The following is a 27,403-nucleotide window of genomic DNA, read 5'->3' on the forward strand; positions in this document are numbered from 1 at the left end:
TTAAGGATTGTTTCCAGTATGGATTCTATGGTGAACTTTAAGATCTGAAGACTGTGTAAAACATTTTCCACATTCATTACATTTGTAAGGTTTGTCTCCAGTATGGATTCTGTGGTGAACTTTAAGTTTTGAGGACTCCTTAAAAGATTTCCCACATTCATTACATTTGTAAGGTTTGTCTCCAGTATGGATTCTGTGGTGAACTTTAAGTTTTGAGGACTCCTTAAAAGATTTCCCACATTCATAACATTTGTAAGGTTTGTCTCCAGTATGGGTTCTGTGGTGAACTTTAAGTTTTGAGGACTCCTTAAAAGATTTCCCACATTCATAACATTTGTAAGGTCTGTCTCCTGTATGGATTCTATGATGAGCCTTAAGATTTGAAGAGTGAGTAAAACATTTTCCACATTCATAACATTTGTAAGGTTTGTCTCCAGTATGGATTCTGTGGTGAACTTTAAGTTTTGAGGACTCCTTAAAAGATTTCCCACATTCATAACATTTGTAAGGTCTGTCTCCTGTATGGATTCTATGATGAGCCTTAAGATTTGAAGAGTGAGTAAAACATTTGCCACATTCATTGCATTTGTAAGGTTTGTTTCCAGTATGGAATCTATGATGAACTTTAAGACATGAAGAGTGAGTAAAACATTTGCCACATTCATTACATTTGTAAGGTGTGTCTCCAGTATGGATTCTATAGTGAGCTTTAAGATTTGAAGACTGTGTAAAACATTTGCCACATTTACTACATTCATAAGGTTTGTCTCCAATATGGATTCTGTGGTGAACTTTAAGGTTTGAGGACTTGTTAAAAGATTTCCCACATTCATAACATTTGTAAGGTTTGTCTCCTGTATGAATTCTGTGGTGAACATGAAAAGTTGATGATTGTGTAAAAGATTTTCCACATTCATTACATTTGTAAGGTTTGTTTCCAGTATGGATTCTATGATGAATTTTAAGACTTGAAGAGTGTATAAAGCATTTGCCACATTCACTACATTTGTAAGGTTTGTCTCCAATATGGATTCTGTGGTGAACTTTAAGTTTTGAGGACTGGTTAAAAGATTTCCCACATTCATTACATTTGTAAGGATTGTCTCCGGTATGGATTCTGTGGTGTACTTTAAGTTTTGAGGACTGGTTAAAAGATTTCCCACATTCATTACATTTGTAAGGTTTGTCCTTGGTATGAATTCTATGGTGAACTTTAAGTCTTGAAAACTGTAGAAACAATTTCCCACATACATTACATTTGTAAGGTGTCTCTTGAGTAGAAATTCTGTAGTGAGCCTTAAGATTTGAGGACTCAGTTCTCTCAGGAGAAGTATCTGGAACTTCCTGATCTGTTTCAAGAATGAAACAATTTTTTCTTGCAAACAGATGATTTCCATAATCACATATATCACACTCTTCACTGGCATCTCTATATTCCCAGAATTTGTTTCTATGTAGAGGTGAAAGTTCAATACATGCAAATTTTTGTGTTATTTCCTTCGAAAAATAATCCTGTGTAAATGCCTTTGTGAAGAGGTTCTTGGTATGATCACAAGATAGACCTGAAATTAATGAGATCATGTCATTATTTGACATTTTACAATTTGCTGAAAATGATACACATGCATAATTGAAGAAATAGCAGTAACCTGAGGAGAATCATAGCAAAAGCATACAACACAGAACTGCATTAATTTTATTCCAAAGAAACAAATGCCAAAAATATAATATAATGTGTTAGGAGATATTTCATGAAATATATATATATAACCATCATCAATAATTATTCCATATAACAGATAACTTGAAACAAACTTGTTGCAACTATCATGCAGTAATAACAAAAGATATCTACTCAGTATGAAATTCAATTACCAATATAGATGCAAGTAATTATTCCAAAGACAGAATAATTAAAAAAGGAACTAGAATAACTTTATTGGAATTGAATACTACTGTAAAAGTAAATAATAGATTTAGTATCAATAAGACTATATATTAAAAATAAGGTAATAGAGCACTGAGCAGACCTTGGGTGGCAGCTCTGCCCCCAACCTCCAAGAACCCAGAGGAAGCAGGGATTCCAGGCGCTCGAACTCAGGCAGTATCTTAGGTAAGCAGACAGCAGGGCCTGCCCTAAACAGGGAGTAACTGGGAACCAAAAGGACCCAGGAAGTCACTCCCAGCCTGGATCACTGGTTCCTTCCGGTCTGGGCCAGAGCACTGAGCAGACCTTGGGTGGCAGCTCTGCCCCCAACCTCGAAGAACCCAGAGGAAGCAGGGATCCCAGGTGCTCGAACTCAGGCAGTATCTTAGGTAAGCAGACAGCAGGGCCCGCCCTAAACAGGGAGTAACTGGGAACCAAAAGGACCCAGGAAGTCACTCCAGGCCTGGAACACTGGTTCCTTCCAGTCTGGGCCAGAGCACTGAGCAGACCTTGGGTGGCAGCTCTGCCCCCAACATCCAAGAACCCAGAGGAAGCAGGGATCCCAGGCGCTCGAACTCAGGCAGTATCTTAGGTCAGCAGACAGCAGGGCCTGCCCTAAACAGGGAGTAACTGGGAACCCAAAGGACCCAGGAAGTCACTCCCGGCCAGGATCACTGGTTCCTTCCGGTCTGGACCAGAGCACTGAGCAGACCTTGGGTGGCAGCTCTGCCTCCAACCTCCAAGAACCCAGAGGAAGCAGGGATCCCAGGCGCTCGAACTCAGGCAGTATCTTAGGTAAGCAGACAGCAGGGCCTGCCCTAAACAGGGAGTAACTGGGAACCAAAAGGACCCAGGAAGTCACTCCTGGCCTGGAACACTGGTACCTTCTGGTCTGGGCCAGAGCACTGAGCAGACCTTGGGTGGCAGCTCTGCCCCCAACCTCGAAGAACCCAGAGGAAGCAGGGATCCCAGGTGCTCGAACTCAGGCAGTATCTTAGGTAAGCAGACAGCAGGGCCCGCCCTAAACAGGGAGTAACTGGGAACCAAAAGGACACAGGAAGTCACTCCCAGCCTGGAACACTGGTTCCTTCCGGTCTGGGCCAGAGCACTGAGCAGATCTTGGGTGGCAGCTTTGTCCCCAACCTCCAAGAATCCAGACGAAGCAGGGATCCCAGGTGCTCGAACTCAGGTAGTATCTTAGGTAAGCAGACAGCAGGGCCTGCCCTAAACAGGGAGTAACTGGGAACCAAAAGGACCCAGGAGGTCACTCCCGGCCCAGAACACTGGTTCCTTCCAGTCTGGGCCAGAGCACTGAGCAGACCTTTGGTGGCAGCTCTGTCCCCAACCTCCAAGAACCCAGAGGAAGCAGGGATCCCAGGCACTCTAATTTGGACAGTGTCTTAGAAACTAGTTCTCAGATCTGAGGCCTAGATCAGACCTCTGCCAGGTCTGCTGTTGTGTGGACCCCGGAATCCACCTGTGACATACTGGAAGTTCCACTCAATCCAGATCCACAGAGGAACAAATGAACTCAGAGCTTCAGACAACGTTTCCTGAGATATTCTAGAGGAGACACTGCACCCAGAACTGCAGACACCTAGCTGGACTACTACCTTGGAGGCACCATATCCTGAGGCATCCTAGAGGTACCACTATACTCAGTGCAGCTGGAAAAGATCACAGAGACATCTGGACCCCTAGGAGATCAGACACATGCTAGATAACTAGAAAGACAGGCTTCAGTCAGAGACAGCAAGTACAGGCAGCACTAGATTTAACCAGATGGCAAAAGGCAAGAGCAAGAATGTAAGCAACAGAAACCAAAGTTACATGGCATCATCAGAACCCAGCTCCCCCAACAGAGCAAGCCCTGAACACCCCATCACACCAGAAAAGCAGGAATCAGAATTAAAATCACTTCTCATGATGATGATAGAGGGCTTTAAGAAAGACATAAATAACACTCTCAAAGAACTTAAGGAGAGCACTGGTAGACAGATAGAAACCCTTAAAGAGGAAACACAAAAATCCCCTAAGGAATTGCAAGAAAATGCAACCAAACGGGAGAAGAAATTAAACAAAACCATGCAGGATCTAAAAATGGAAGTAGAAACAATAAAGAAATCACAAAGGGACAATACCATGGAGATAGAAAACTTTAAAAAATCGATCAGGAGTCATAGACACAAGTATTACCAACAGAATACAAGAGATGGAAGAGAAAATCTCATGTGCAGAAGATACCATGGAAAACATTGACAAAACTGGCAAAGAAAATGCAAAATACAAAAAGCTACTAACCCAAAATATACAAGAAATCCAAGACACAATGAGAAGGCCAAACTTAAGGATAATAGGAATAGATGAGGGGGAAGACTCCCAACTTAAAGGACCAGTAAATATCCTCAACAAAAGTATAGAGGAAAACTTCCCTAACCTAAAGAAAGAGCTGTCCATAAATATACAAGAAGCCTACAGAACTCCAAATAGTTTAGACCAGAAAAGAAATACTTCCGGCCACATAATAGTCAAAACATCAAATGTACAAAACAAAGAAAAAATACTAAAAGCAGTAAGGGAAAAAGGCAAAATAACATATAAAGTCAGACCTATCAGAATTACACCAGACTTCTCACCAGGGACCATAAAAGCCAGAAGATCCTGGACCGATATCATACAGACCCTAAAAGAACAAAAATGCCAGCCCAGACTACTATATCCAGCAAAACTGTCAATCATTATTGATGGAGAAACCAAAATATTCTATGACAAATCCAAATTTACACAGTGTCTCAACACAAATCCAGCACTTCAAAGGATAATTGGTGGAAAACTCCATCACAAGGAGGGAAACTACAACCTAGAAAAAGCAGGAAAGTAATCCTCCAAAAACCGTAAAAGAAGGTAGCTGCACAAACATATCTCCACTGCCAACAACAAAAATAACAGGAAACAACACTCATTTTTCCTTAATATCTCTTAATATCAATGGACTCAATTCTCCAGTAAAAAGACAGACTATTAGACTGGATACGTAAACAGGACCCAACATTTTGCTGCATTCAGGAAACGCACCTCTGTAGAAAAGACAGACACTACCTCAGAGTAAAAGGTTGGAAAACAATCTTCCAAGCAAATGGTCCCAAGAAACAAGCAGGAGTAGCAATTCTAATATCAAATAAAATCAGTTTTCATACAGAAGTAATCAAAAAAGATAAAGAAGGACACTTCTTATTCATCAAAGGAAAAATGTACCAAGAGGAACTCGCAATTCTCTTTTGGGCCTTGGATGAGGTAACTTCATTTAACCTGCCACCTTTAGTCATGTAGGACACAGGTAGAGGGCTTGATTAACAAGTCTCCACCTCCAGAGATTTAAATATTAATGAATTATCAAAAGGCCAGGGGCGTAGCTAATTAAGTTATTCCCTCCCCTTTCTCCCTTCCCTATAAGATTGATCTCCCCTGGCTTTTGGCAGGGGAAGCGCGTACCACCTACATCCATTTACCATGTCATGAACAATAAAAGCTTTGGAAAACCGGACTCCACATATCGAATGGTCTCTCCGCCAGATTCCCAGCTTTTGGAACCCTGGAACCTTGCCGATGCAGCCGCCGGCCTGCCCACCGACAGCTGCTTGAATGTGGGACCCTCCGCTGGCATCGTGGGAAGCTCGCCCGGGACCCTGATGCCATACCACCACCGAGACCCCGCCACCGGACTCCCTCTCCCGCCTGCGAGATTTCTTCCCCACAATTCTCAACATCTATGCCCCAAATGCAAAGGCACCCACATACATAAAAGAAACTTTACTAAAGCTTAAAGCACACATTGCACCCTACACAATAATAGTCGGAGATTTCAACACCCCACTCTCAGCTATGGACAGATCATGGAAACAGAAACTAAACTGAGACACAATGAAACTAACAGAAGTTATGAACCAATTGGACTTAACTGACATCTATAGAACATTTCATCCTAAAACAAAAGAATATACCTTCTTCTCAGCACCTCATGGTACCTTCTCCAAAATAGACCATATAATTGGTCACAAAACAGGCCTCAACAGATACAAAAAGATTGAAATAATCCCTAGTACCTTATCAGACCACCATGGACTAAGACTTGTCTTTGACATGGACAAAAACAACAGAAAGCTCACATACACTTGGAAACTGAACAATGCTCTACTCAATGATAACTTGGTCAAGGAAGAAATAAAGAAATAAATTAAAGACTTTTTAGATTTAAATGAAAATGAGGACATATCATATCAAAATTTGTGGGACTCCATGAAAGCAGTACTAAGAGGAAAAATCATAGCTCTAAGTGCCCACAAAAAGAAAATGGAAAGAACATACATTAATAAATTGACAGCATACCTGAAAGCATTAGAACAAAAAGAAGCTAATATACCCAAGAGGAGTAGACGACAGGAAATAATCAAACTCAGGGCTGAAATCAACCAAGTTGAAACAAAAAGAACTATACAAAATATCAACAAAACCAGGAGATGGTTCTTTGGGAAAATCAACAAGATAGACAAACCCTTAGCCAGACTAACCAAAGGGCGCAGAGACAGCATTCAAATTAATAAAATCAGAAATGAAAAGGGAGACATAACAACAGAAACATAGGAAATTAAAAAAATCATCAGATCCTACTACAAAGGCCTATACTCAACAAAATTGGAAAATCTGGATGAAATGGACAATTTTCTAGACAGATACCAGGTACCAAAGTTAAATGAGGTCATAGGCATTGTACCAGTATAACACATTTAGGAACACAAAGCTTAGACCCAGTCCTTCTTTAACTTTTTTTAACTGATTTGAGAAGGTCAGCCTGTAAGTTAAGGGACTATAGCAAATTCATGGCTTGGAGTTTATTATAAGGGTGTACTCTATGTTTTATTTAGAAATAGCTGTGTGGAGTTAACAGGCAACAGTCCAGATTACCTTACATGGATAGTTGGTTTTCAAAACATCAGAAATCCTTAGAATTAACATGACAACCATTTCTGTATTAATGTTCGTTTTCATTAGAGGCCTGTCTGCTCCAGACAGATAAACCATCTAAACAGTCGCATAACGCCTAAAGAAATAGACACAGTCATTAAAAATCTTCCCACCAAAAAATGTCTGGAGCCAGATGGTTTTAGTGCAGAATTCTTCCAGACCTTCAAGGAAGACCTAATACCAATCTTCTTCAAGCTATTCCATTGAATAGAAACAGAAGAAACACTACCCAATTTGTTCTATGAAGCTACCATTACGCTCATATCTAAACCACAGAAAGACCCAACAAAGAAAGAGAACTACAGACCAATCTCTCTTATGAATATTGATGCAAAAATACTCAATAAAATTCTCGCAAACCAAATCCAACAACACCTCAAAACAATTATGCATCAAGATCAAGTAGGCTTTATCCCAGGAATGCAGGGATGGTTCAATATTTGGAAATGCATCAATGTAATCCACTACATAAATAAACTCCAAGAAAAAAACCACATGGTCATCTCACTAAACACTGAGAAAGCATTTGAGAAAATTCAACACCCCTTCAGGTTAAAAGTCTTGGAAAGATCAGGAATTCAAGGCCCATACCTAAACATAGTAAAAGCAATATACAGCAAGCCAGTAGCCAACATCAAACTAAATGGAGAGAAACTTGAAGCAATCCCACTAAGATCAGGAACTAGGCAAGACTGCCCACTCTCACCCTACCTATTCAATATAGTACTGGAAGTCCTGGCTAGAGCAATTAGACAACAAAAGGAAGTCAAAGGGATACAGATAGGAAGAAGTCAAAATTTCACTATTTGCAGATGATATGATAGTATACTTAAGTGACCCTAAAACTTCCACCAGAGAACTTCTAAACCTGATAAACAACTTTAGCAATGTGGCTGGATATAAAATCAACTCAAACAAATCAGTAGCCTTCCTATACTCAAAGGATAAACAGGCTGAGAAAGAAATTAGGGAAATGACACCCTTCACAATAGCCACAAATAAAATAAAATATCTTGGAGTGAATCTAACCAAGCAAGTGAAAGATCTGTATGACAAGAACTTCCAAGTCTCTGAAGAAAGAAATTCAAGAAGATCTCAGAAGATGGAAAGATCTCCCATGCTCCTGGATTAGCAGGATTAACTTAGTAAAAATGGCTATCCTGCCAAAAGCAATCTACAGATTCAATGCAATACCCATCAAAATTCCAAATCAATTCTTCATAGAGATAGAAAGAGCAGGAAAGCTCCAATACAAGGAGGGAAATTACACCCTAGAAAGAGCAAGAAAGTAACCCTCTTCCAACAAATCCAAAAGAAGATAGCCACACAAAGATAACTTCACCTCTAATAACAGAAATAACAGGAGACAACAATCACTGTTCCTTGATATCTCTTAATATCAGTGGACTCAATTCCCAAATTAAAAGACATAGGCTAATGGACTGGATGCATAAACGGGACCCAGAATTTTACTGCATACAGGAATCCCACCTCAGTACAAAGACAGACTCTACCTTAGAGTAAAAGGCTGGAAAACAATTTTTCAAGCAAATGGTCCTAAGAAACAAGCTGGAGTAGCCCTTCTAAAATCTCCAGCCTGAGAACACAAAAGGAGGGAACTCATGGCTCCACCTGTATAGGTAGTTGAGGGTGGCCTTGCCAGGCATCAGTGGAAGTGGACAGCCTTGGTAACTTAAAGTTTGGATTCCCTAGTATTGGGGAATTTCAAGAGCAGGGAGGTGGGAATGAGGGGATGGTGAAAGCACACCCTCATAGTAATTGGAGGAAAGATGGGGTAAGGGGTTAGGCATCAGTGGAAGTAAAGGGCCTTGGTGCCTGAAAGTGTGGATTCCCAAGTGTTGGGGAATTTCAAGAGCAGGGAGGCAGGAATGAGAGGATGGTGGAAGCACACCCTCATAGTAATTTGAGGGGGATAAAGGATTAGGCAACAGTGGAAGTGGAGGGCCTTGGTGCCTGAAAGATTGGATTCCCAAGTGTTGAGGAATTTGAGAACAGGGAGGCGAAAATGAGAGGATGGTGGAAGTACACCTTCATAGAAATGCCCAGAATTATATGGATTAGACATGATAGAGGCAGGCAGCCAGAAGACTAGATTCCAGAATTCAAACAAACAATTATCTTGATACTAAAATTTGTTTTGAGAATTGTATATGCAGAATACATAGCCTTGGTGTATCTACTCATCAGGCAAGCTGAGCACATCTGCCCAAACCTCTGATGTCCTGGAATTCCAGCCGAATTCAGTGAAGACACAGTGTCAGAGGCTTATCAATTTATTCTTCCCCCAACCCCTCTTCTAATATCTCAACACCCATAATCAGCATGAAGAGGTTTTGAAGAGTCGGTGCTCCTATTCCCTAGGCTTGGAGACTGAGGTGGTTAATATTGGTCTGTCTTTCTAGGGAAAAGTAGTGGTTTTGGTGGAACAAGGAGGATTAGCTAGGATTTATTGCATAGCCATAAGTTACTGGTAGAAATATATATATATAATTGTTATTAAGATGAAGTTATAATTTCTTAAATGGTACAAAATTTACTTTGATTTCAAATTGAAGGTTTTTATTGGTACGAGCTTCTTATAAATACAAAAGTGAGATGAATATTGTTGCTATCATAGGAATTGAGTTTGTAACACATTTAGGAATACAAGGGTTAGACCTAGTCCTTCTTTAACTTTTTTAACTTATTTAAGATGGTTAGCCTGTGAGTTAAGGGCCTATAGCAAATTCATGGCTTTGAGTTTATTGTTAGGGTGTTTTCTATATTTTCTTTAGAAATAGCTGAGAGGAGTTAACAGACAATAGCCCAGATAGCCTTACATGGATAGTTGGTTTTCAAAACATCAGAAATCCACAGAATTGACGTTATAAACATTTCTGTATTAATGTTCATTTTGATTAGAGACCTGTCTGCTCCTGACAGCTTCCTGTCTTGGATTCCAAGAAGAAATTGAGCATCTTTGGAGTTACTCCAGTTGTGGTGAGACAGCCACTAGGCAAGAATTGCCTCTTTTCATCTACAAACAAATTACTGTCCAGAAAAGGACACACTTGCAGAATAGTCAACTGATTATATCTGCCTAGACAGAGTAATCAGCCCTTAATAATTCTGCATCACTAACTCTGTCAGATGATCCTGGGCCAGAAGGCTGAAGATCAGATGCTCCAACATTCTGTAGTAGAGGGAGTGTCCAGGTGTTCAGAGGTCTCTATAAATTGGCTGTGTTTTAGAAGCTATGCTTTGTGCTTCCCATAATCTCAGTTAACTCAGTCATTCTGGATTTCTGATGGGGTTGAAAACTTATAGTCTCATAGCCAATCCTTGTTATTTACTTTGAGAGAAAAGATGTGAATGGATGGTTTTAAGCTGACATTCATTCTAAAGCCAAGAAAAAAAAGTCAGGCTCAGAACTAAGTCTTTTATTTAGAAGAGATGACAGAGGTTCTGGTTAGTCAACAAAATGATGGACTGGGTATTAGGACTATCTTGTACCTTACTGACATAAATTAGTATAGTTATGCTCTAACTGTATTTTGAGAGAAAAGTTTTATTTTAACAGGAAGGGTGATATGTAGGAGGAGCTAAGGTGGGAGGAGTACAGAGAGGAGGAGTAAGGAGAGGAGGAGGAGGAGAAGGAGAGGAGGAGCTAGGTGATGAGAGAGAAAGAGAGAGGGGGCCAGACATGGAGGCAGATATTCACATGTCTCTGCCAGTCAAAGATAGTTGATATATCTAGATTGGGTATTAGGTTACACCTCTGATTGATATTGAACATTACCAAACTTATAAAGCCATTGGTTAACATTAAACATAGTGTATAAAAGTAAAAAGGAGATGGGGGAATGGGATAGGGGGTTTCTAGGGAGGGGAAATGGGGAAAGGGGATGGTATCTGAAATGTAAATAAAATATCCAATAAAAAATAAATTTAAAAACAAGGAAAAAAGAGAAAGACAACTATGGGAGTCAAAGTACAGTCACATATAAATGCAAGTGGCTGCCTATTCAAAAAGAACATAAGATTTACTGATCAGCAGCTTGAATGTAAAAACAAGATAAAGGTATATAACATGTTAGCTATAACCAGAGAGAAATCAATACCTATAAAAACTTATGAGAAAGAAAAAATGATAAAAGAAAACACAGATGGATGCAACCCTGGAGATGGACAACTTAGGAAAGAGATCAGGAGATACAGATGCAAGCAGCACCAACAGAATGTGAAAGAAGGAAGAGAGAATCTCTGGTATAAAAGATGCCTTAGAAGCTATTGATACAACAGTTAAAGAAAAATCCAAAGTAGAAAAGTTCCTAAACAAAAATATCCAGGATATGTGCTGAAAGATATCTGTACTCCTCCAGAACACCTATGCTCCTGTGTCATCCCCTTCCCCACATTCTGCATTTTTGTGTTTATAACCCCCGTGTTAAAAAGTAAAAATTATGATTTGATAATAATAATAATAATCAATAATAATAAAAGAAATAACAAAAAGATATCCAGGATATTCAGAAAACAAACCAACAAATAATAGGAATAGAAGAGGGTTAAGCTTCCTATTAACTAACTAAACCACCCAGAGTTCCCAGGGATTAAAACACCAACCAAAGGATATACATGGAAAGAGCCATGCCTCCAGATACAGATGTAGCAGACCATGGCCTTATCTGAGACCTATGGGAGGGGAGGGAAGCTTAATGTCCAGAGTAGGATGATAATAGAGGAGTGAGGCAGAAGGGTATCAATCGGTGGAGAAACACTCACTCTCATAGAAGAAAAGGGGAAGGGGGAGATAGAGAATGGAATGGGGTATTGTGGAGATGTAACCAGTGAGGAGGATATCATTTAAAATTTAATTTATTAAAATGATTAATAAAAAAGCAGTATATTGCACACCAACAGTCAATATCAAATTAAATGGAAATAAACAACAATCCAAATAAAATCAAGACAAGGCTCTCCACTCCCACTCTATCTAGTCTATATTGTATATGATGTTCTAGTTAGAACAATTAGACAAAAAAGGGGGATGGAATCTGAAGTGTAAATAAAATATCTAATAAAAAATTATTTTAAAAAAAGGAAAAGAAAAGCAATCTAAAAAGCCTTATAACTCCTTAAAAAATAAGGCAGTCATGAAAATCTCAAAACAACAACCACAAAAACAATAAAAATCTCACGACCAGATAGTTTTGGCATATAATTCTACTAAACTTTTAAATAAAATGTAATACCAATCCATCTCAAACTATTCCAAAATTAAAACAGAAAGAACATTGCCAAACTCATTCTCTGAGAACACAGTCATCCTGTTACCTAAACCACATGAAGACTCAACAACCAGGCTTAATTCCAGGCTACTTTTAATTATAAACATTGATGAAAGAATACTCAATACAATGCTTGCAAATAGGACCCAGAAACACTATAAAAATATTATCCAACAAAATAAAGTAGACTTTAGCACAGGCATGCAGGGATTATTCAACATATGAAACTCCTTTAACTTAATCCTCTATTTAAATAAACTGAAATAAAAAAATCATGATGATCACATTGGACACTTTTGAAAAGGCCTCTGAAGAACTCCAACACCACTTCATTTTGGATAAAAAAAAAACCATGATGATGAGACTCTTAGCTGGTCTGCTCCCAAGAAGACACCATATTCAAACACATACCAGAGGGTCTGCTATATTCAGATGGTAGATAAGAACCTTCCCTCTCAACCCAAAGTCCCAGAGCTGCATCTGGGAGACCAGAGTTGGTGCACTAGGGACCCATCACCCACCAAAACCCTGCATTCCCATATACCACTCCCCTCCCAGCCCCTTCCTCTTGTCTTGCCTGCTTAAGCAAACTCATAGCTGATCTGCTCACAGGAAAACTCCATAATCAGACCTTTGCCAGAGGACCTGCTGCACTCTGAGCAGTTGGTAAGAATAATCCACCACAATGTGAAGTCCCAGAAGCAAAGCTGAGAGACCAGCTGCAGCACACTAGAAACCAATCACCCACCGAAACCCCACCCTCCCAAATACCACTCTTCTTCCACCTCTCCCCCTGGTCCTTCCTGTTTGGGCAGACTCATAGGTAGACTGCTCCTAGAAAGACACCATATTCAGACTCATCCTAGAGGATCTGCACTCAGAACAGTAGCCCATAACAGCGGATCTGCTTTACTTAGAGCAGTTGAGGATTCACTGCAATCAGAGCAGTTGACTCCTAGCTGGTTTCTTACTGTGAAGACACCATACCCTGACACATTGGCATGGATTCCTTCTGATATGAGCCAGTACATTGAACAGACCTTAGGCACTATCTCTGCAACCAATCCTACAACACCCAGAGAAATCTGGACTCAGATTAGCTCTAACAGCCCCAGGATCATAGAGGAAGCTAGAATCCCATGAGCTTCAATACACCTAGGATTATATGATTAGAGGATCACAGAGGCAGCCTGACTCCCATGAGCTCTGACACACAAGATCATAAGATCACAGAAACAGCTGGACTCTGAGGAGCTCTGACACAACCAAGAAAAAAGGAGAGACAGGCTTCAGTCAGAGACAGTGAGTACAGGGAGTACTAGAGATAACCAGATGGTGAAAGGAAAGAACAACAATGTAAGCAATAGAAACCAGGTTACTTGCCATCATCAGAACCCAGTTCACCTAACATAGCAAGTGCTAGATATCATATCACACAGGAAAAGCAGGTTTCAGATTTAAAATCACTTCTTATCATGATGATAGAGGATTTTTAAAAGGACATTTAAAAATTCTCTTAAAGAAATACAGGAGAACACAGGTAAACAGAAAGAAGCCTTTAAAGAAAAAACACAAAAATCTCTTAAAGAACTACAGGAAAACACAATTAAAAAGTTAACAGAATTGAATAAAATCATTCAAGATCTAAAAATGGAAGTAGAAACAATAAAGAAATCAAAAAGGGAGACTGCCCTGGAGATAGAAAATCTAGGAAAGAGATTAGGGGGCATAGATGCAAGCATCACCAACAAAATACAAAAGATAGAAGAGAGAATCTCTGTGGGACCTTTAAAGGATGATTTGAATTTTTGTTGAGCACTAGCTTAGAGATAGCAGGAGACCCAACAGGTGTTCATTGCCTGTGAGGGATGGCACAGATCTCGCCATGTTCCCAGATTCCAGACTCCTGACATGTGGTCTAAGATCTCCATTGACCTGTGCCTTTCAGTCATGTAGGGCAATATAGCCCTTCCCTAGATTTACATACTAATGAGATCCCTGAAAGCCAGAGGTCATAGCCAACTAAGCATTCTTCCCTACACCCTCCCCTCTTCTCCCTACCTATTTGACTCAGGTCTGCCCTGAGTTTCACAGGAGTGCACATCCAGATTCAACTACTACCCTTCATGAACAATAAAGCTTATGAAAACCCATGGATTTCCATGTGCCATTGGGGCCTGCCATTGTAGAGAGCTTCTCTGTGGGACCCACATCTTCAAACAAGCAGCAGCCTTCCAGCCAAGCTATTATAAAAAGTGAACACCTCCCTCGGGGAAGGGCACCAGAGCTGACTCTTCCCGCCTTGTCTCCCTCAGCCCAAGGGCCAATCATGAGACCAGGTGCTCCTTGTCTCCATTCTGCCAGGCCTCCCAACAGCACCTGGGACCACAAGAATTGAGGCCAATCAGTCCCTGGCCACCTCTGGGCCTGGGGATTCCCACTCAAGAGCCCTGCACTGCCCACTGAACCAGAACTCCCCCCACCAGGTGGGTCCCCAGCCACTTCTCACAATGCAGAGCCCACCTGATGCCGTGCAATGAACACACTCAGTCGAACTTCCTGTGCATGCTTCTGCCATGCTGAGCTGCAGTTTCAGCCAACTGAGCCATGGCAGACAAGCAGGAACAACCCCACACACACACACACACAATGCAACAGAGTATTCCATACCTGCACACTCTGGCCTGTGAGCCATCTTTTCCCCAAAAATCTCAGGTGCAGAAGATGCCATAGAAGACATTGAAACAACAGGAAAAGAAAATGCAAAATGCAAAATTCAAAAAGCTCCTAGCCCAAAACATTCAGGAAATCCAGAACAAAATGAGAAGACCAAACCTAAGAAGCATAAGTATAGATGAGAGCAAAGTTTCCCAAATTAAAGAGGCATTAAATCTCTTTAACATAATTATAAGAGAAAACTTTCCTAACCTAAAGAAAGAGATGCCCATGAACATACAAGAAGCCTACAGAACTCCAAATAGACTAGATCACAAAGGAAATTTGTCCCGTCACATAATAATAAAAACACTAAATGCACAAAACAAAGAAAGAATATTAAATGCAGTAAAATAAAAAGGTCGAAGTAATTTATAAAGACAGACATATTAGAATTACACCAGACCTCTCACCAGAGACTATAAAAGCCAGAAGATCCTGGACAGATGTCATACAGACCCTAAGAGAACACAAATGCCAGCATAGGCTACTATACCCAGAAAAACTATCAATCAATATAGATAGAGAAACCAAGAAATTCCATGACAAAACCAAATTTACAAAATATCTCACCACAAATCCAGTCCTGTAAATGATAATAGATGAAAAACTCAAAAACAAGGTGGGAAACTACACCCTAGAAAAGACAATAATGTAATCTTCCAACAAGTGCAAAAAAAGATAGGCACACGAACATAATATCACCTCTAATAACAAAAATAATAGGAAGCAACAAACACTTTTCCTTAATATCTCTTAAAATGAATGGACTCAATTCCCCAATAAAAAGACATAGAGTAATGGGCTGGATACTTAAAGAGGAACCAGAATTTGGCTGCATACAGGAAATGCACCTCAGTGACAAAGACAAACTTCAGACTAAAAGGCTGAAAAACAATTTTTGAAGCAAATGGGCCCAAGAAACATGCTGAAGTATTCCTTCTAATATCAAATGAAATCAACTTTCAACCAAATAATATCAAAAAAGATAAGGAAGGACACTTCATTCTTATCAAAGGAAAAATCTATCAAGATGAACTCTTAATTCTGAATATATATGCTACAAATGCAAGGGAAGCCACATTCATAAAAGAAATTTTACTAGAGCTCAAGGCACACATTGTGCCTCACACAATAATAGTGGGAGAATTCAACACCCCACTCTCTTCAGTGGACAAATCATGAAAATATAAACTAAACAGAGACACAGTGAAACTACGAGAAATTATGAAACAAATGGAGTTAACAGATGTCTATAGAACATTTCATCCTAAAACAAAAGATTTTACCTGATTTTCAACACCTCATGGTACCTTCTCCAAAACAGACAATATAAGTCATCACAAAGCAGGCCTCCAAGATGCAAGAAGATTGAAATAGTCCCATGCATCTTATCAGATGACCATGGACTAAGGCTAGTCTTCAAAATCAACAAAAACAACAGAAAGACCACATACACAAGGAAACCGAACAACACTCAACTCAATGATAACTTGGTCGAGGAAGAAATAAAGAAAAAAATTAAGGACTTTTTAGAATTTAATAAACATGATGGTACATCATACCACAAATTATGTAACACAATAAAAGCAGTGCTAAGAGAAAAACTCATAGCTCTAAGTACCTACAAAAGAAACTGGAGAGAGCATACACTAGCAACCTGACAGCATACCTGAAAGATCTGGAACAAAAAGAAGCAAATACACCCATGTGTAGTAGATGGCAGGAAATAATCAAACTCAGGACTGAAACCAACCAAGTAAAAACAAAAAGAACTATAGAAAAAAATCAACAAAACCAGAAGCTGGCCTTCTGGTCTGGGCCTGAGCACTGAGAAGATCCGGGGTTGGCAGCTCTGCCCCCAATCTCACACAACCTAGAGGAAGTAGGCTTTTCAGGAGCCCTAACCCAGGCAGTATCTTATGTAAGGAGAAAGCAACACCAGCCCAAAACAGGGAATAACTGGGACCCACTAGGGCCCAGGAAGTCACTCCTGGCCCAGAGCACTAGTTCCTTCCAGTCTGGGCCTGAGCACTGAGAAGATCCTGGGCAGCAGCTCTGCCCCAGAGGAAGCAAGCCTTGTAGGAGCTCTAATCTGGGCAGTATCTTAAGTAAGGAGAAAGCAACACTGACCCCAAACAGGGAGTAACTGGGACTCAATAGGACCCAGGAAGTCACACCTGGCCTGGAGCGCTAGTTCCTACCAGTCTGGGCCTAGGCACTGACCAAATCTTGGACCCCACCTCTAACCCCAGTAGTAACACCCACCCCACACATTTCTGATACAACAAAAATCTTAGGAAGAACAGGATCTAGTCAGAGACAGGGCAGGTAGCACTAAAGAGATCCAGATGGCAAAAGGTGACCGCAAGAACATAAGCATCAGCAACCCAGGGTACTAGGAATCATTAGAACCTAGGTCTCCCACACAAGAAATTTCTGAAATCCCCATATCACTAGGAAAGCAAGATTCAGATTTAAAATCACTTCTAATGATGATGATAGAGGACTTAAGTAGGACATAAGTAACACTCTCAAAGAATTTGAGAAGAACACAGGTAAACAGGTAGCAGCCCTTAAAGAGGAAACACAAAAATCTCATAAAGAATTGCAAGAAAACACAACCAAACAGGTGAAGGAATTGAACAAAACCATCCAGGACATAAAAATGGAAGTAGAAACAATCAAGAAATCACAAAGGGGGACTACCCTGCAGTTAGAAAAACTTAGGGAAAAAAATCGGGAGTCATAGATGCAAGCATCACCAACAGAATACAAGAGATAGAAGAATCTTAGGTACAGAGGATACCATAGAAAATATTGACACAACTGTCAATGAAAATGGAAAATCAAAAACTTCTTAACACAAAACATCCAGGACACAACGAGAAGAACAAACCTAAGGTATTATAATAATAGGTATGGATGAGAGTGAAGATTCACAACTTAAATGGCCAATAGATATCTTCAACAAAATTATAGAAAAAAACTTTCCTAATGTGAAGAATGAGATGCTCATGAACATACAAGAAGCCTATAGAATACCAAATAGACTAGACCAGAAAAGAAATACCTCTCATTACATAATAATCAAAACACCAAGTGCACAAAACAAAGAATATTAAATGCAGTAAGGAAAAAAGGCCAAGTAACATATAAAGGCAGACCTATCAGAATTACACCAGACTTCTCAACAGATACTATAAAAGCTAGAAGATGCTGGACAGATGTCATACAGACCCTAGGAGATCACAAATGCCATCCTAGGCTACTATACCCAGCAAAACTCTCAATTACCATAGATGGAGAAACCAAGATATTCCACAGCAAAACCAAATTTACACAATATCTTTCCACAAACCCAGCATTACAAAGGATAGTAGCAGGAAAGCTCCAACACAAGGAGGGAAATTATACCCTAGAAAGAGCAAGAAAGTAATCCTCTTCCAACAAATCCAAAAGAAGAGATCCACACAAAGATAATTTCACCTCTAATAACAAAAATAACAGGAAGCAACAATCACTGTTCCTTAATATCTCAACATCAATGGACTCAATTCCCCAATTAAAAGACACAGGCTAATTGACTGGATATGTAAACAGAACCCCACTTTCTGCTGCATACAGGAAACCCATCTGAGTGACAAAGACAGATTTTACCTTAGAGTAAAAGGCTAGAAAACAATTTTTCAAGAAAATGGCCCTAAGAAAGAAGCTGGAGTAGCCATTCTAAATTCTCCAGCCCTAGAACACAAAGGGAGGGCCTCCTGACTCCACCTGTATAGGTAGTTGAGTGAGGACTTGCTAGGCATCAGGGGAAGAGGACAGCCTTGGTGCCTAAAAGTTTAGATTCCCTAGTGTTGGGGAATTTTGAGGGCAAGAAGGCAGTAATAGGAGGATGGGGGGAGCACACCCTCCATAGTAAGTGGAGGAGGGGGTATGGGGTAATGAGTTAGGTATCAGTGGAACTGGACAGCCTTGGTGTCTGAAACTTTGGATTCCATAGTGTTGGGAAATTCAAGAGCAGGGAGGTGGAAATGGGAGGACCGTGGGAGCACACTCTCATAGACACTCCTAGAATTATATGGATTAGACATGACAGAGGCAAGCTTCCAGAAGACTAGATTCCAGAATTCAAACAAACAATTATCTTGATACTAAAGTTTGTTTTGAGAATTGTATATTGCAGAATATACAGCCTCGGTACATCTACTCATCAAGCAAGCTGAGCAGACCTGCTCAAACTCTGATGTCCTAGAATTCTAGCTGGATGCAGTGAAGACACAGTGTCAGAGGCTTATCAATTTAATCTTCCCCCTGCCCGTTTTCTAATATTTCAACAACCATAATCAGCTTGAAGAAGTTAATGAAGATTCGGCACCCCAGGCTCAGATTCTACTAAAAAGCCTATACTCAACAAAACTGGAAAATCTGGATGAAACGGACAATTTTCTAGACAGATACCAGGTAACAAAGTTAAATCAATAGCAAATATACCACCTAAGCAGCCTTATAACCCCTAAAGGAACAGCAGCAGTCATTAAAAGTTGCCCATCAAAAAACAGCCAGATGGTTTTAGTACAAAATTCCATCAGACCTTCCAAGACCTAACACAAACTCCTTTCAAACTATTCCACAAAATAGAAAAAGAAGGAACACTACCCAATTTATTATAGCCACAATTACATTAAACCACACATAGACCCAACAAAGAAAGAGAAAATCAAACCAATCCCCCTTATGAATATTGATGCAAAAATACTCAATAAAATTCTTCCAAAAAAATACAAGAACACATCAAAACAATCATCCATCATCATCAAGTAGGTTTTATGTCAGAAATGCAGGGATAGTTCAATACATAGAAATTCATCAACGGAAACCACTGTATAAACAAACTCAATATAAAAATACCAAATCATCATCTCACTAGATGCTGAGAAGCATTTGGCAAAATTCAACATCCCTCCATGGTAAAAGGCTTGCAAGAAAAAAGACAGGTTCAGAACTAAGTGTTTTAGTTAGGAGAGATGACAGAGGTTCTGGTTAGCCAACAAAATGATGGAATGGGTATTAGAACTATCTTGTACCTCACTGGTACAAATTGGCATAATTATGCTCTAATTGTATTTTGAGAGAAAAGTTTTATTTTAACAGGAAGGGTGATATGTAGGAGGAACTAAGGGGGAAGGAGTACTGAGAGGAAGAGAAGGAGTAAGGAGAGGAGAAGAAGAAGGAGAGGAGAAGCTTGGTGATAAGAGAGAGAAAGAGGGGGGCATGGAGGCAGATGTTCACGTGTCTTCACCAGTCAAAAATAGTTTTTATATTTAGGTTGGGTCTTGGGTTACACTTCTGATTGAGCATTACCAAACTTATAAAGCCTTTGATTAACATTTTAAGAAAATTGTATAAAAGAAAAGGGGGGCATGGGATAGGGGTTTTCTAGGGAGGGGAGATGGGGAAAGGGGATGGCACCTGAAATGCAAATAAAATATCCAATAAAAAAAGAAAAGAAAAACAAACAAAAAACAAACAAACAAAAAAGGCCTGGAAAGATCAGGAAGTCAAGGCCCATATCTAAACATAATAAAAGCAATATACAGTAAACCAGTAGCCAACATCAAACTACATAAAGAGAAACTTGAAGCAATCCCACTAAGATCAGGGACTAGACAAGGCTGCCTACTCTTGCCCTATTTAATATAGTACTGGAAGTCTTACCCAGAGTAATTGGACAAAAAAAAAAAAGGTTAAAGCAATACAAATTGTAAAGGAAGAAGTCAAAATATGACTATTTGCAGATGATTTGATAGTGTACTTAAGTGACCCTAAAACTTCCACCAGAGAACTCCTAAACCTGATAAACAACTTCAGCAAAGTGGCTGGATTTAAAATCAACTCAAACAAATCAGTAGCCTTCCTCTACACAAACAATAAGCAGGCTGAGAAAGAAATTAGGGAAATGACACCCTTCACAATAGACACAAATAATATAAAATAACTTGGTGTGAATCTAACCAAGCAACTGAAAGATCTCATGAAAACTGAAAGATTCTATGAAAGTCCCAGAAGAAAGAGATTGAAGATCTCACAAGATGAAAATATTTCCCATGCTTATGAATTGATAGGTTTAATATAGTACAAATGGCCATCTTGCTGAAAGCAACCCAAAAATTCAATGCAATCCCCATCAAAATTCCAACTCTATTCTACACAGAGTTACTCTATTCTCAAATTCATTTGTAATAACAAAAAAACTAGGATAGTGAAAACTATGCTCAACAATAAAATATCTTCTAGAGGAATCACCATCCCTGACCTCAAGCTGTACTATGAAGCACTAGTGATAAAATTAAAAAAAAAAAAAAAAAAAAAACCTACATGGTATAGTTACAGAGATAGGCAAGAAGATCAATGGAATAGAATTGAAGACCTAGAAATGAACCCACACACATATGGTCACTTCATCTTTTACACAGGAGCTAAAACCATCCAGTGGGGGAAAAAAAGACAGCATTTTCAAAGAGTGGTGCTGGTTCAACTGGAGGTCGTCATGTAGAGGAATACAAAGGAATTCATTCTTATCTCTTTGTACAAAGCTCATGTCCAAGTGGATCAAGGACCTCAACATAAAACAAAATACACTAAAACGAAGAGAAATGAAAGTGGGGAAGAGTCTCCACACATGGACACAGGGGAAAGTTCCTGAACAGCATACCAATGGCTTATTATCTAAGATCGAGAATTGACAAAAGAGACCTCATAGAATTTATAAAGCTTCTGTAAGGAAAACGACACTGATAATAGGACAAAATGGCAACCAACAAATTGGGAAAAGATCTTTACAATCCTACATATGATAGAGGGGTCTTATCAAATATAAACAAAGAACTCAAAAAATTAAACTCCAGACAATCACATAACCCTATTTAAACTGGGGAACAGAAATAAACAACAAATTCTCAGCTGAAGAAACTGGAATAATCAAAAAGCACCTAAAGAAATGTTCAACATCCATAGTCATTAGGGAAATGAAAATCAAAACAACCCTGAGATTCTACTTCACACCACTCAGAATGGATAAAATCAAAAACTCAGGTGATAGCAGATGCTGGCAAGGATGTGGAGAAAGAGGAACACTCCTCCATTGTTGGTGGGATTGCAAGCCTGAACAACCACTTTGGAAATCAGTCTGACGGTTCCTCAGAAAATTGGACATAGTATTACCTTAAGACCCAGTTATGCCACTCCTGGGCATATACCCAAAATATGTTCCAACATATAACAAGGACACGTGTTCCATTATGTTCACAGCTGCCTTATTTATAATAGCCTGAAGCTGGAAAGAACCCAGATGTTCTTCACTCTGGTTTGTTTATTTTGTTTTGGTTTGGTTTGTTTGGTTTGGTTTTTTGGTTTTTTGGTTTTTCGAGACAGGGTTTCTCTGTATAGCCTTGGCTGTCCTGGAACTGACTGTAGACCAGGCTGGCCTCCCACTCAGAAATCCACCTGACTCTACCTCCCAAGTGCTGGGATTAAAGGCTTGCGCCAGGAAACCCTAGGTGGCACAGCACATAAGGCGGCCCCCTGCAGAGGGCGTGGAGCCCTCTGCACTCTCTCTCTACCTGAGTGTTCCCTTGTCTCCTCCAGCATCCCGTTTCTCTCCTCCAGCATCTCATGGAAAAAGGCGTGCCCCACCACTGCCTGGCAGTCCCAGATGTTCTTCAATAGAGGAATGGATAAAGAAAATGTAGTACATTTACACAATGGAGTATTACTCAGCTATTACAAACAATGAATTCATGAAATTCTTGGGCAAATAGATGGATCTAGAAAATACCATCCTAAGTAAGGTATCCAAATCACAAAAGAACACACATGGTATCCACTATATTAGCCCAAAACCTCACAATACCCAAGATGCAACTCACAGACCACATGAAGGGATACAAGGCCCATGCCTAGACACCAAAATGGGAATACAAAAAAGCAAATATCTATCATCAAATTAAAAAGAGGGAAACTTAAAGAAATCTCAGTAAACTCAGGGACAAGGTAAGGCTTTCCACTCTCTCCTTATTTACTCAATATAATACTTGACATTCTAGTTAGAGCACTAATATATATATAAGGAGACCAAGAAGATAGAATTTTGAAATGAAGAACTTAAAATATTGCTATTTGCAGATGATATGACAGTATATGCAAATGACCACAAACTTCTACCAGAGAACTCCTAAAGCTAAAAAACTTGTTCAATAAAATGGCTACTTAAAAAGTTATCTCAAAAACTCAGTACCCAACTTTTATTCAAATGATAAATAGGCTGAGAAAGAAATGAGGGAAATAACTGCCGTCATCATATCCAGAAGTAAATACAATAAGTTGTTGTAACTCTAATCGACCAAGGCAAATTCCTGTTATAACATGATGTTGAAGTCTCTGCAAAACAAAACTGAAGAAGATACTAAAAGATGGAAAGATCTCTCAAGTTCATGGATTGTATGATTAAATAGTAAAACTTGTCACCAAAACCAATCTAGAGATTCAATGCAATGTCTATCAAATTTCTGATACAATTTCTGAAAGAAAAATTCTAAACTTCCTTTAAAAAGAGAAAAACCCAGGATTGTTAAATGAATCCTAAAAAAATAAAAGAACATTTAAAGGAATCAACATCTCTGACTTCAAGCTGTACAAAAGAACAATAGTAATAAAATCTGCCTGCTATTGGTATAAAAACAAAACAACAGATCAATGGAGTCAAATGGAAGTCCCAGAAATGAATCCAAACAACTATGGACACTTCATTTTAAAAAAGAAACCAAAATCATAAATGAAAATTAAAAATCATCAACACTCTTCCATTGCTGGTAAGATTGTAGACTGGTACAGCTATTCTAGAAATCTATCTGGAGTTCTTCAGCTAACTGCAAATAGAACCTGAATACCCAGCTATACAGTTCTTGGGTATACACTTTAGGGATTCCCCACCATGCTATGGGGACATATACTTCATCATGTTCAAAGTGGCTCTACTTGTGATCGTCAGAAGCTGAAAACAACCTAGATGCCCCTCAACAGAAGAATGGATACAGACAATTTGGTTCATTTGCACAATTGAATACTACTCAGGTATTAAAAATGAAGACATCATGAATTTTGCAAATAGAAAATATCATTCTGGGGGAAGTAACTCAGATCCAAAAAGGACACGCATGGAATATACTCAAAAATAAGTGGATATTAATTTTAAAAAATACAGAAAACCTACTACACAATCCAGAGAACACAGGAAGGCAAACAAGACAAAGGTCCCAAGTAAGGATGCCTCAATACCACTTGGAAGGGAAAGAAAAGCAATCTTGGGAGGCAGAGGAAGGGAGTGACTTGGGTGAGAGAAGGGCAGGAAGTGGAAAGGGGGAACATGATCAAGTACTGGGGTGGAGGAGAACTAAAGACCTAAGGACCAGAAGGAAAAATGGAAACAGGCAACTATAGGAGGTAGGAGGTGAGGAGAGCCACTGGAAAGGACTGGAGATCTGGGGGCGATAGACTCCCAGGACTTAATGGGAGCGACCTTGGGTGAAATGGGGTGGGTAGATTTTAGAGTCCACATCCAGTGGAGGGACAGGACATCAAGTGGAGGGATAGGGTTGCCATCCCACAGTCACAAGGTCTGACCCAGATTTTTTCCTGTCTGAAGGAACTGCAGGGACAAAAATGGAAAAGAGCATAAGAGAAAGGAGGTCCACCAATAGTCACTAATTGGGATCCAGCTCAAGGAGAGGCCCAGGTGCCTGACATTCTTACTGATGCTGTGGTGTACTTGCAAAGAGGAGCCTAGCATGGCTGCCCTCTGAAAGGCCCAACAAGCAGATGAAAGAGTCAGATGCAGATACTAGCACCCAATCAGTAGATTGAAGCCAGAAGCCCCTGTTGTTGAATTGCAGAAAAGCTGGAGGAAGCTGAGTAGGGGGATGGGCCCATGGGAAGACCAGCAGTCTTAACTAAACTAAACCTCCAAGATGTCTTCAACACTCAGCCACTAACTAGGTATCATACACCAGTGTATATGACACTCCCATCAAGTATGCACCAGAGGACGTCCTGGTCTGACCAAAGAGAAAGAAGTCATAGCTAATCATTTAGAGACTTGAGGCCCAAGAGAGTGGAGAGTTCTGGTGGGATAGGAATGGCAAAGTGGGGACATCCTCTTGGAGAAGGTGGATGGTGAAGAGGTGTGGGATAGAAAGCAGTTGGGGAGCCATAAAGGTAGGGGAATAAAGACTGATCTATAAAAAAGGATTAAAGAATAAAAAGAAAAAATACTGAGTTGAATTAGAATATGAAATAGTCTTCTACAACTTTTTAAACTATATATAATATGCCCCATTTGAAATGATCTCTGTTTTGTTCAAATAAGTCCAAAATCATATGATATCCGTGGCGTACTATTCCATTTCTATATTATCCAAAAAGAACTTCTTAGAAATGATTTTGATTGAAGACTTTTTCTAAGCAGGACTAAATTTTTCCCTGATTTAGAATCATCACAGAAAATGTTTCTTCCCTATAGATTACCTGGTGCTCTTCCTTCTGTCTCATTTCTATCAACAATCCAGGGTTCTTTGTTTGCTTCAAGGCAGGTAATCATCTCAGATTTTGAAACAGCAACACCTGTACATTCAAAAGCACATACAGATATGCTATTAAATGTAGTTGAATACTAACACAGTATTCTGCCATGTAGGTAAACTCACAAAGTATAAATGATGCATGAATGACTTTTGTTATAATTACATCCTTCAAAATGTTTTAGTCTTTATAACTCAATAAATGGTAAATTTCTGAATTACTTTTTTAAATTACATCCCTAATAAAAAAATGACTGTGTGAGTCAACGTGGATTCACATATAAACACTGCTGAACGCTTATTCCAAAAACATATAAGACAGAAGGATCATTATGTTAAATGTAAAATCAAGGTAAAGGTACATAACATATTAGCTAGAAATAAAGTAACCAATAACTATAAAAATTTTGGACACTGTCTAATGGAAGTCAGACAAAAACACTACTAGGATGTTTACACATCCCAAACGTGTTGTAGAAAATATAGAAGAAAAATATTCTTACCCACAGAAACAAGGTTGTTGTAATTCTCCAACATGACATCTCTGTACAAAGCCTTCTGAGAAGAATCCAGACATTCCCACTCCTCCTTAGAGAACTTGATAGCCACATCCATGAAAGTTAATTGACCCTGAAATTAAAATTAACAGTATCCACTTGTGTTCATTGGCCAAGTTCTATACTTCACCCAAAGGTAAGATTGGTTAATTATACAACTTAGTCTGCTATCAATAACTAGTATGTATTTCTGATAAGTTATCCCCTCAGTGAGGTAATGATGAGACATCTCTGCAAAGATTTAATATGCCATCAATTGTCAATCTATGAGTGGTAACCCCTTTGGGGATCAAATGGTAGGATCCCCTAAATGATATGATGGTAGTTGCCTAAGGAACCACAAAGCAGAGATATTTGAATTAGGCCTTGTACAGTAGCAAAATTACATATATGAGTTGTCAATAAAAATTAAATTATACTTGGGTTCAACACACCATAAGGAACTGAATTATAAGGCTGCAACAGTAGAAAACTGGGAATTACTGCAATAGGTATTCAGATATAAGATTCATGAAACATGGGCCATATCCACAGACAAATAAAGACCCAAGTGCCTCTGTGTAGAAATCAATTATATGTTCATCATAGCCATCATGTATATTCACCTTTGCTATCAGAAACTTTATGACTTTCAGATTATATTTTCATTTCTAAAAGTTATATTGAAAAAATTATATTGGATTCAGGAAAAAACTGTCTTTAGCACACCAGTAAAAAAAAATATTGAAGACTTAATACTGAAAGTCATATGAAAAAAATAGTTCTGTAAATGTGATTGAGCATAGGGAAGGGTTGAAAGTTCTGATAATGAAGTATTTCTGTAAGAACATTCAACCTTCCTGATAATCATGCATACATTTACCTGAGAAGAAGCCATCTTTCCTTTCTCCTTCAGAATGAAATGTAACACAAGCTTGACATTTCACATTCCTGAAATCACTGTCTTTAGAGGGAGCAGATCCTTCCTGTCCCTCTTAAAACTGAAGAGTAGAAAGCAGAAATCAAAACTGACCACACACCATGACTTGTCACAGAGAAAAGGTGCAGAAACAATGATCTTCTAAAGACAGAAACAGACGAATGGTTTTCATTTTCTGCACTTAGGTGCTCTGTTTTTCCAGAAGCTGTTGTATTCCTATACAGACCTGAGTATGTGACTGCAGTGACCTGCTATCCACTTAATACAGGCAGATCAGTATTGTAAATGCAGGCTCAACACAGCTGTCAGTAGAAATTGATTTTCACCCTTTCTTT

The 27,403-nt window shown here is 39.3% G+C and overlaps 1 protein-coding gene across 1 annotated transcript; it reads right to left on the reverse strand.

Annotated features, from left to right (window-relative positions):
• On the reverse strand, window positions 1-27,026 carry LOC117716426 (uncharacterized). Its single transcript, XM_034513475.1, has 4 exons — window positions 27,012-27,026; window positions 26,096-26,222; window positions 25,540-25,635; window positions 1-1,562 (listed from the first exon to the last, which is right to left on the reverse strand). The coding sequence occupies exons 1-4, from the start codon at window positions 27,024-27,026 to the stop codon at window positions 1-3; spliced, it is 1,800 nt and encodes a 599-aa protein (XP_034369366.1).
• Between the last annotated feature and the right edge of the window lie 377 nt (window positions 27,027-27,403).

This window comes from Arvicanthis niloticus, chromosome 10 (assembly GCF_011762505.2).
Source record: "Arvicanthis niloticus isolate mArvNil1 chromosome 10, mArvNil1.pat.X, whole genome shotgun sequence".
Taxonomy (NCBI): domain Eukaryota; kingdom Metazoa; phylum Chordata; class Mammalia; order Rodentia; family Muridae; genus Arvicanthis; species Arvicanthis niloticus.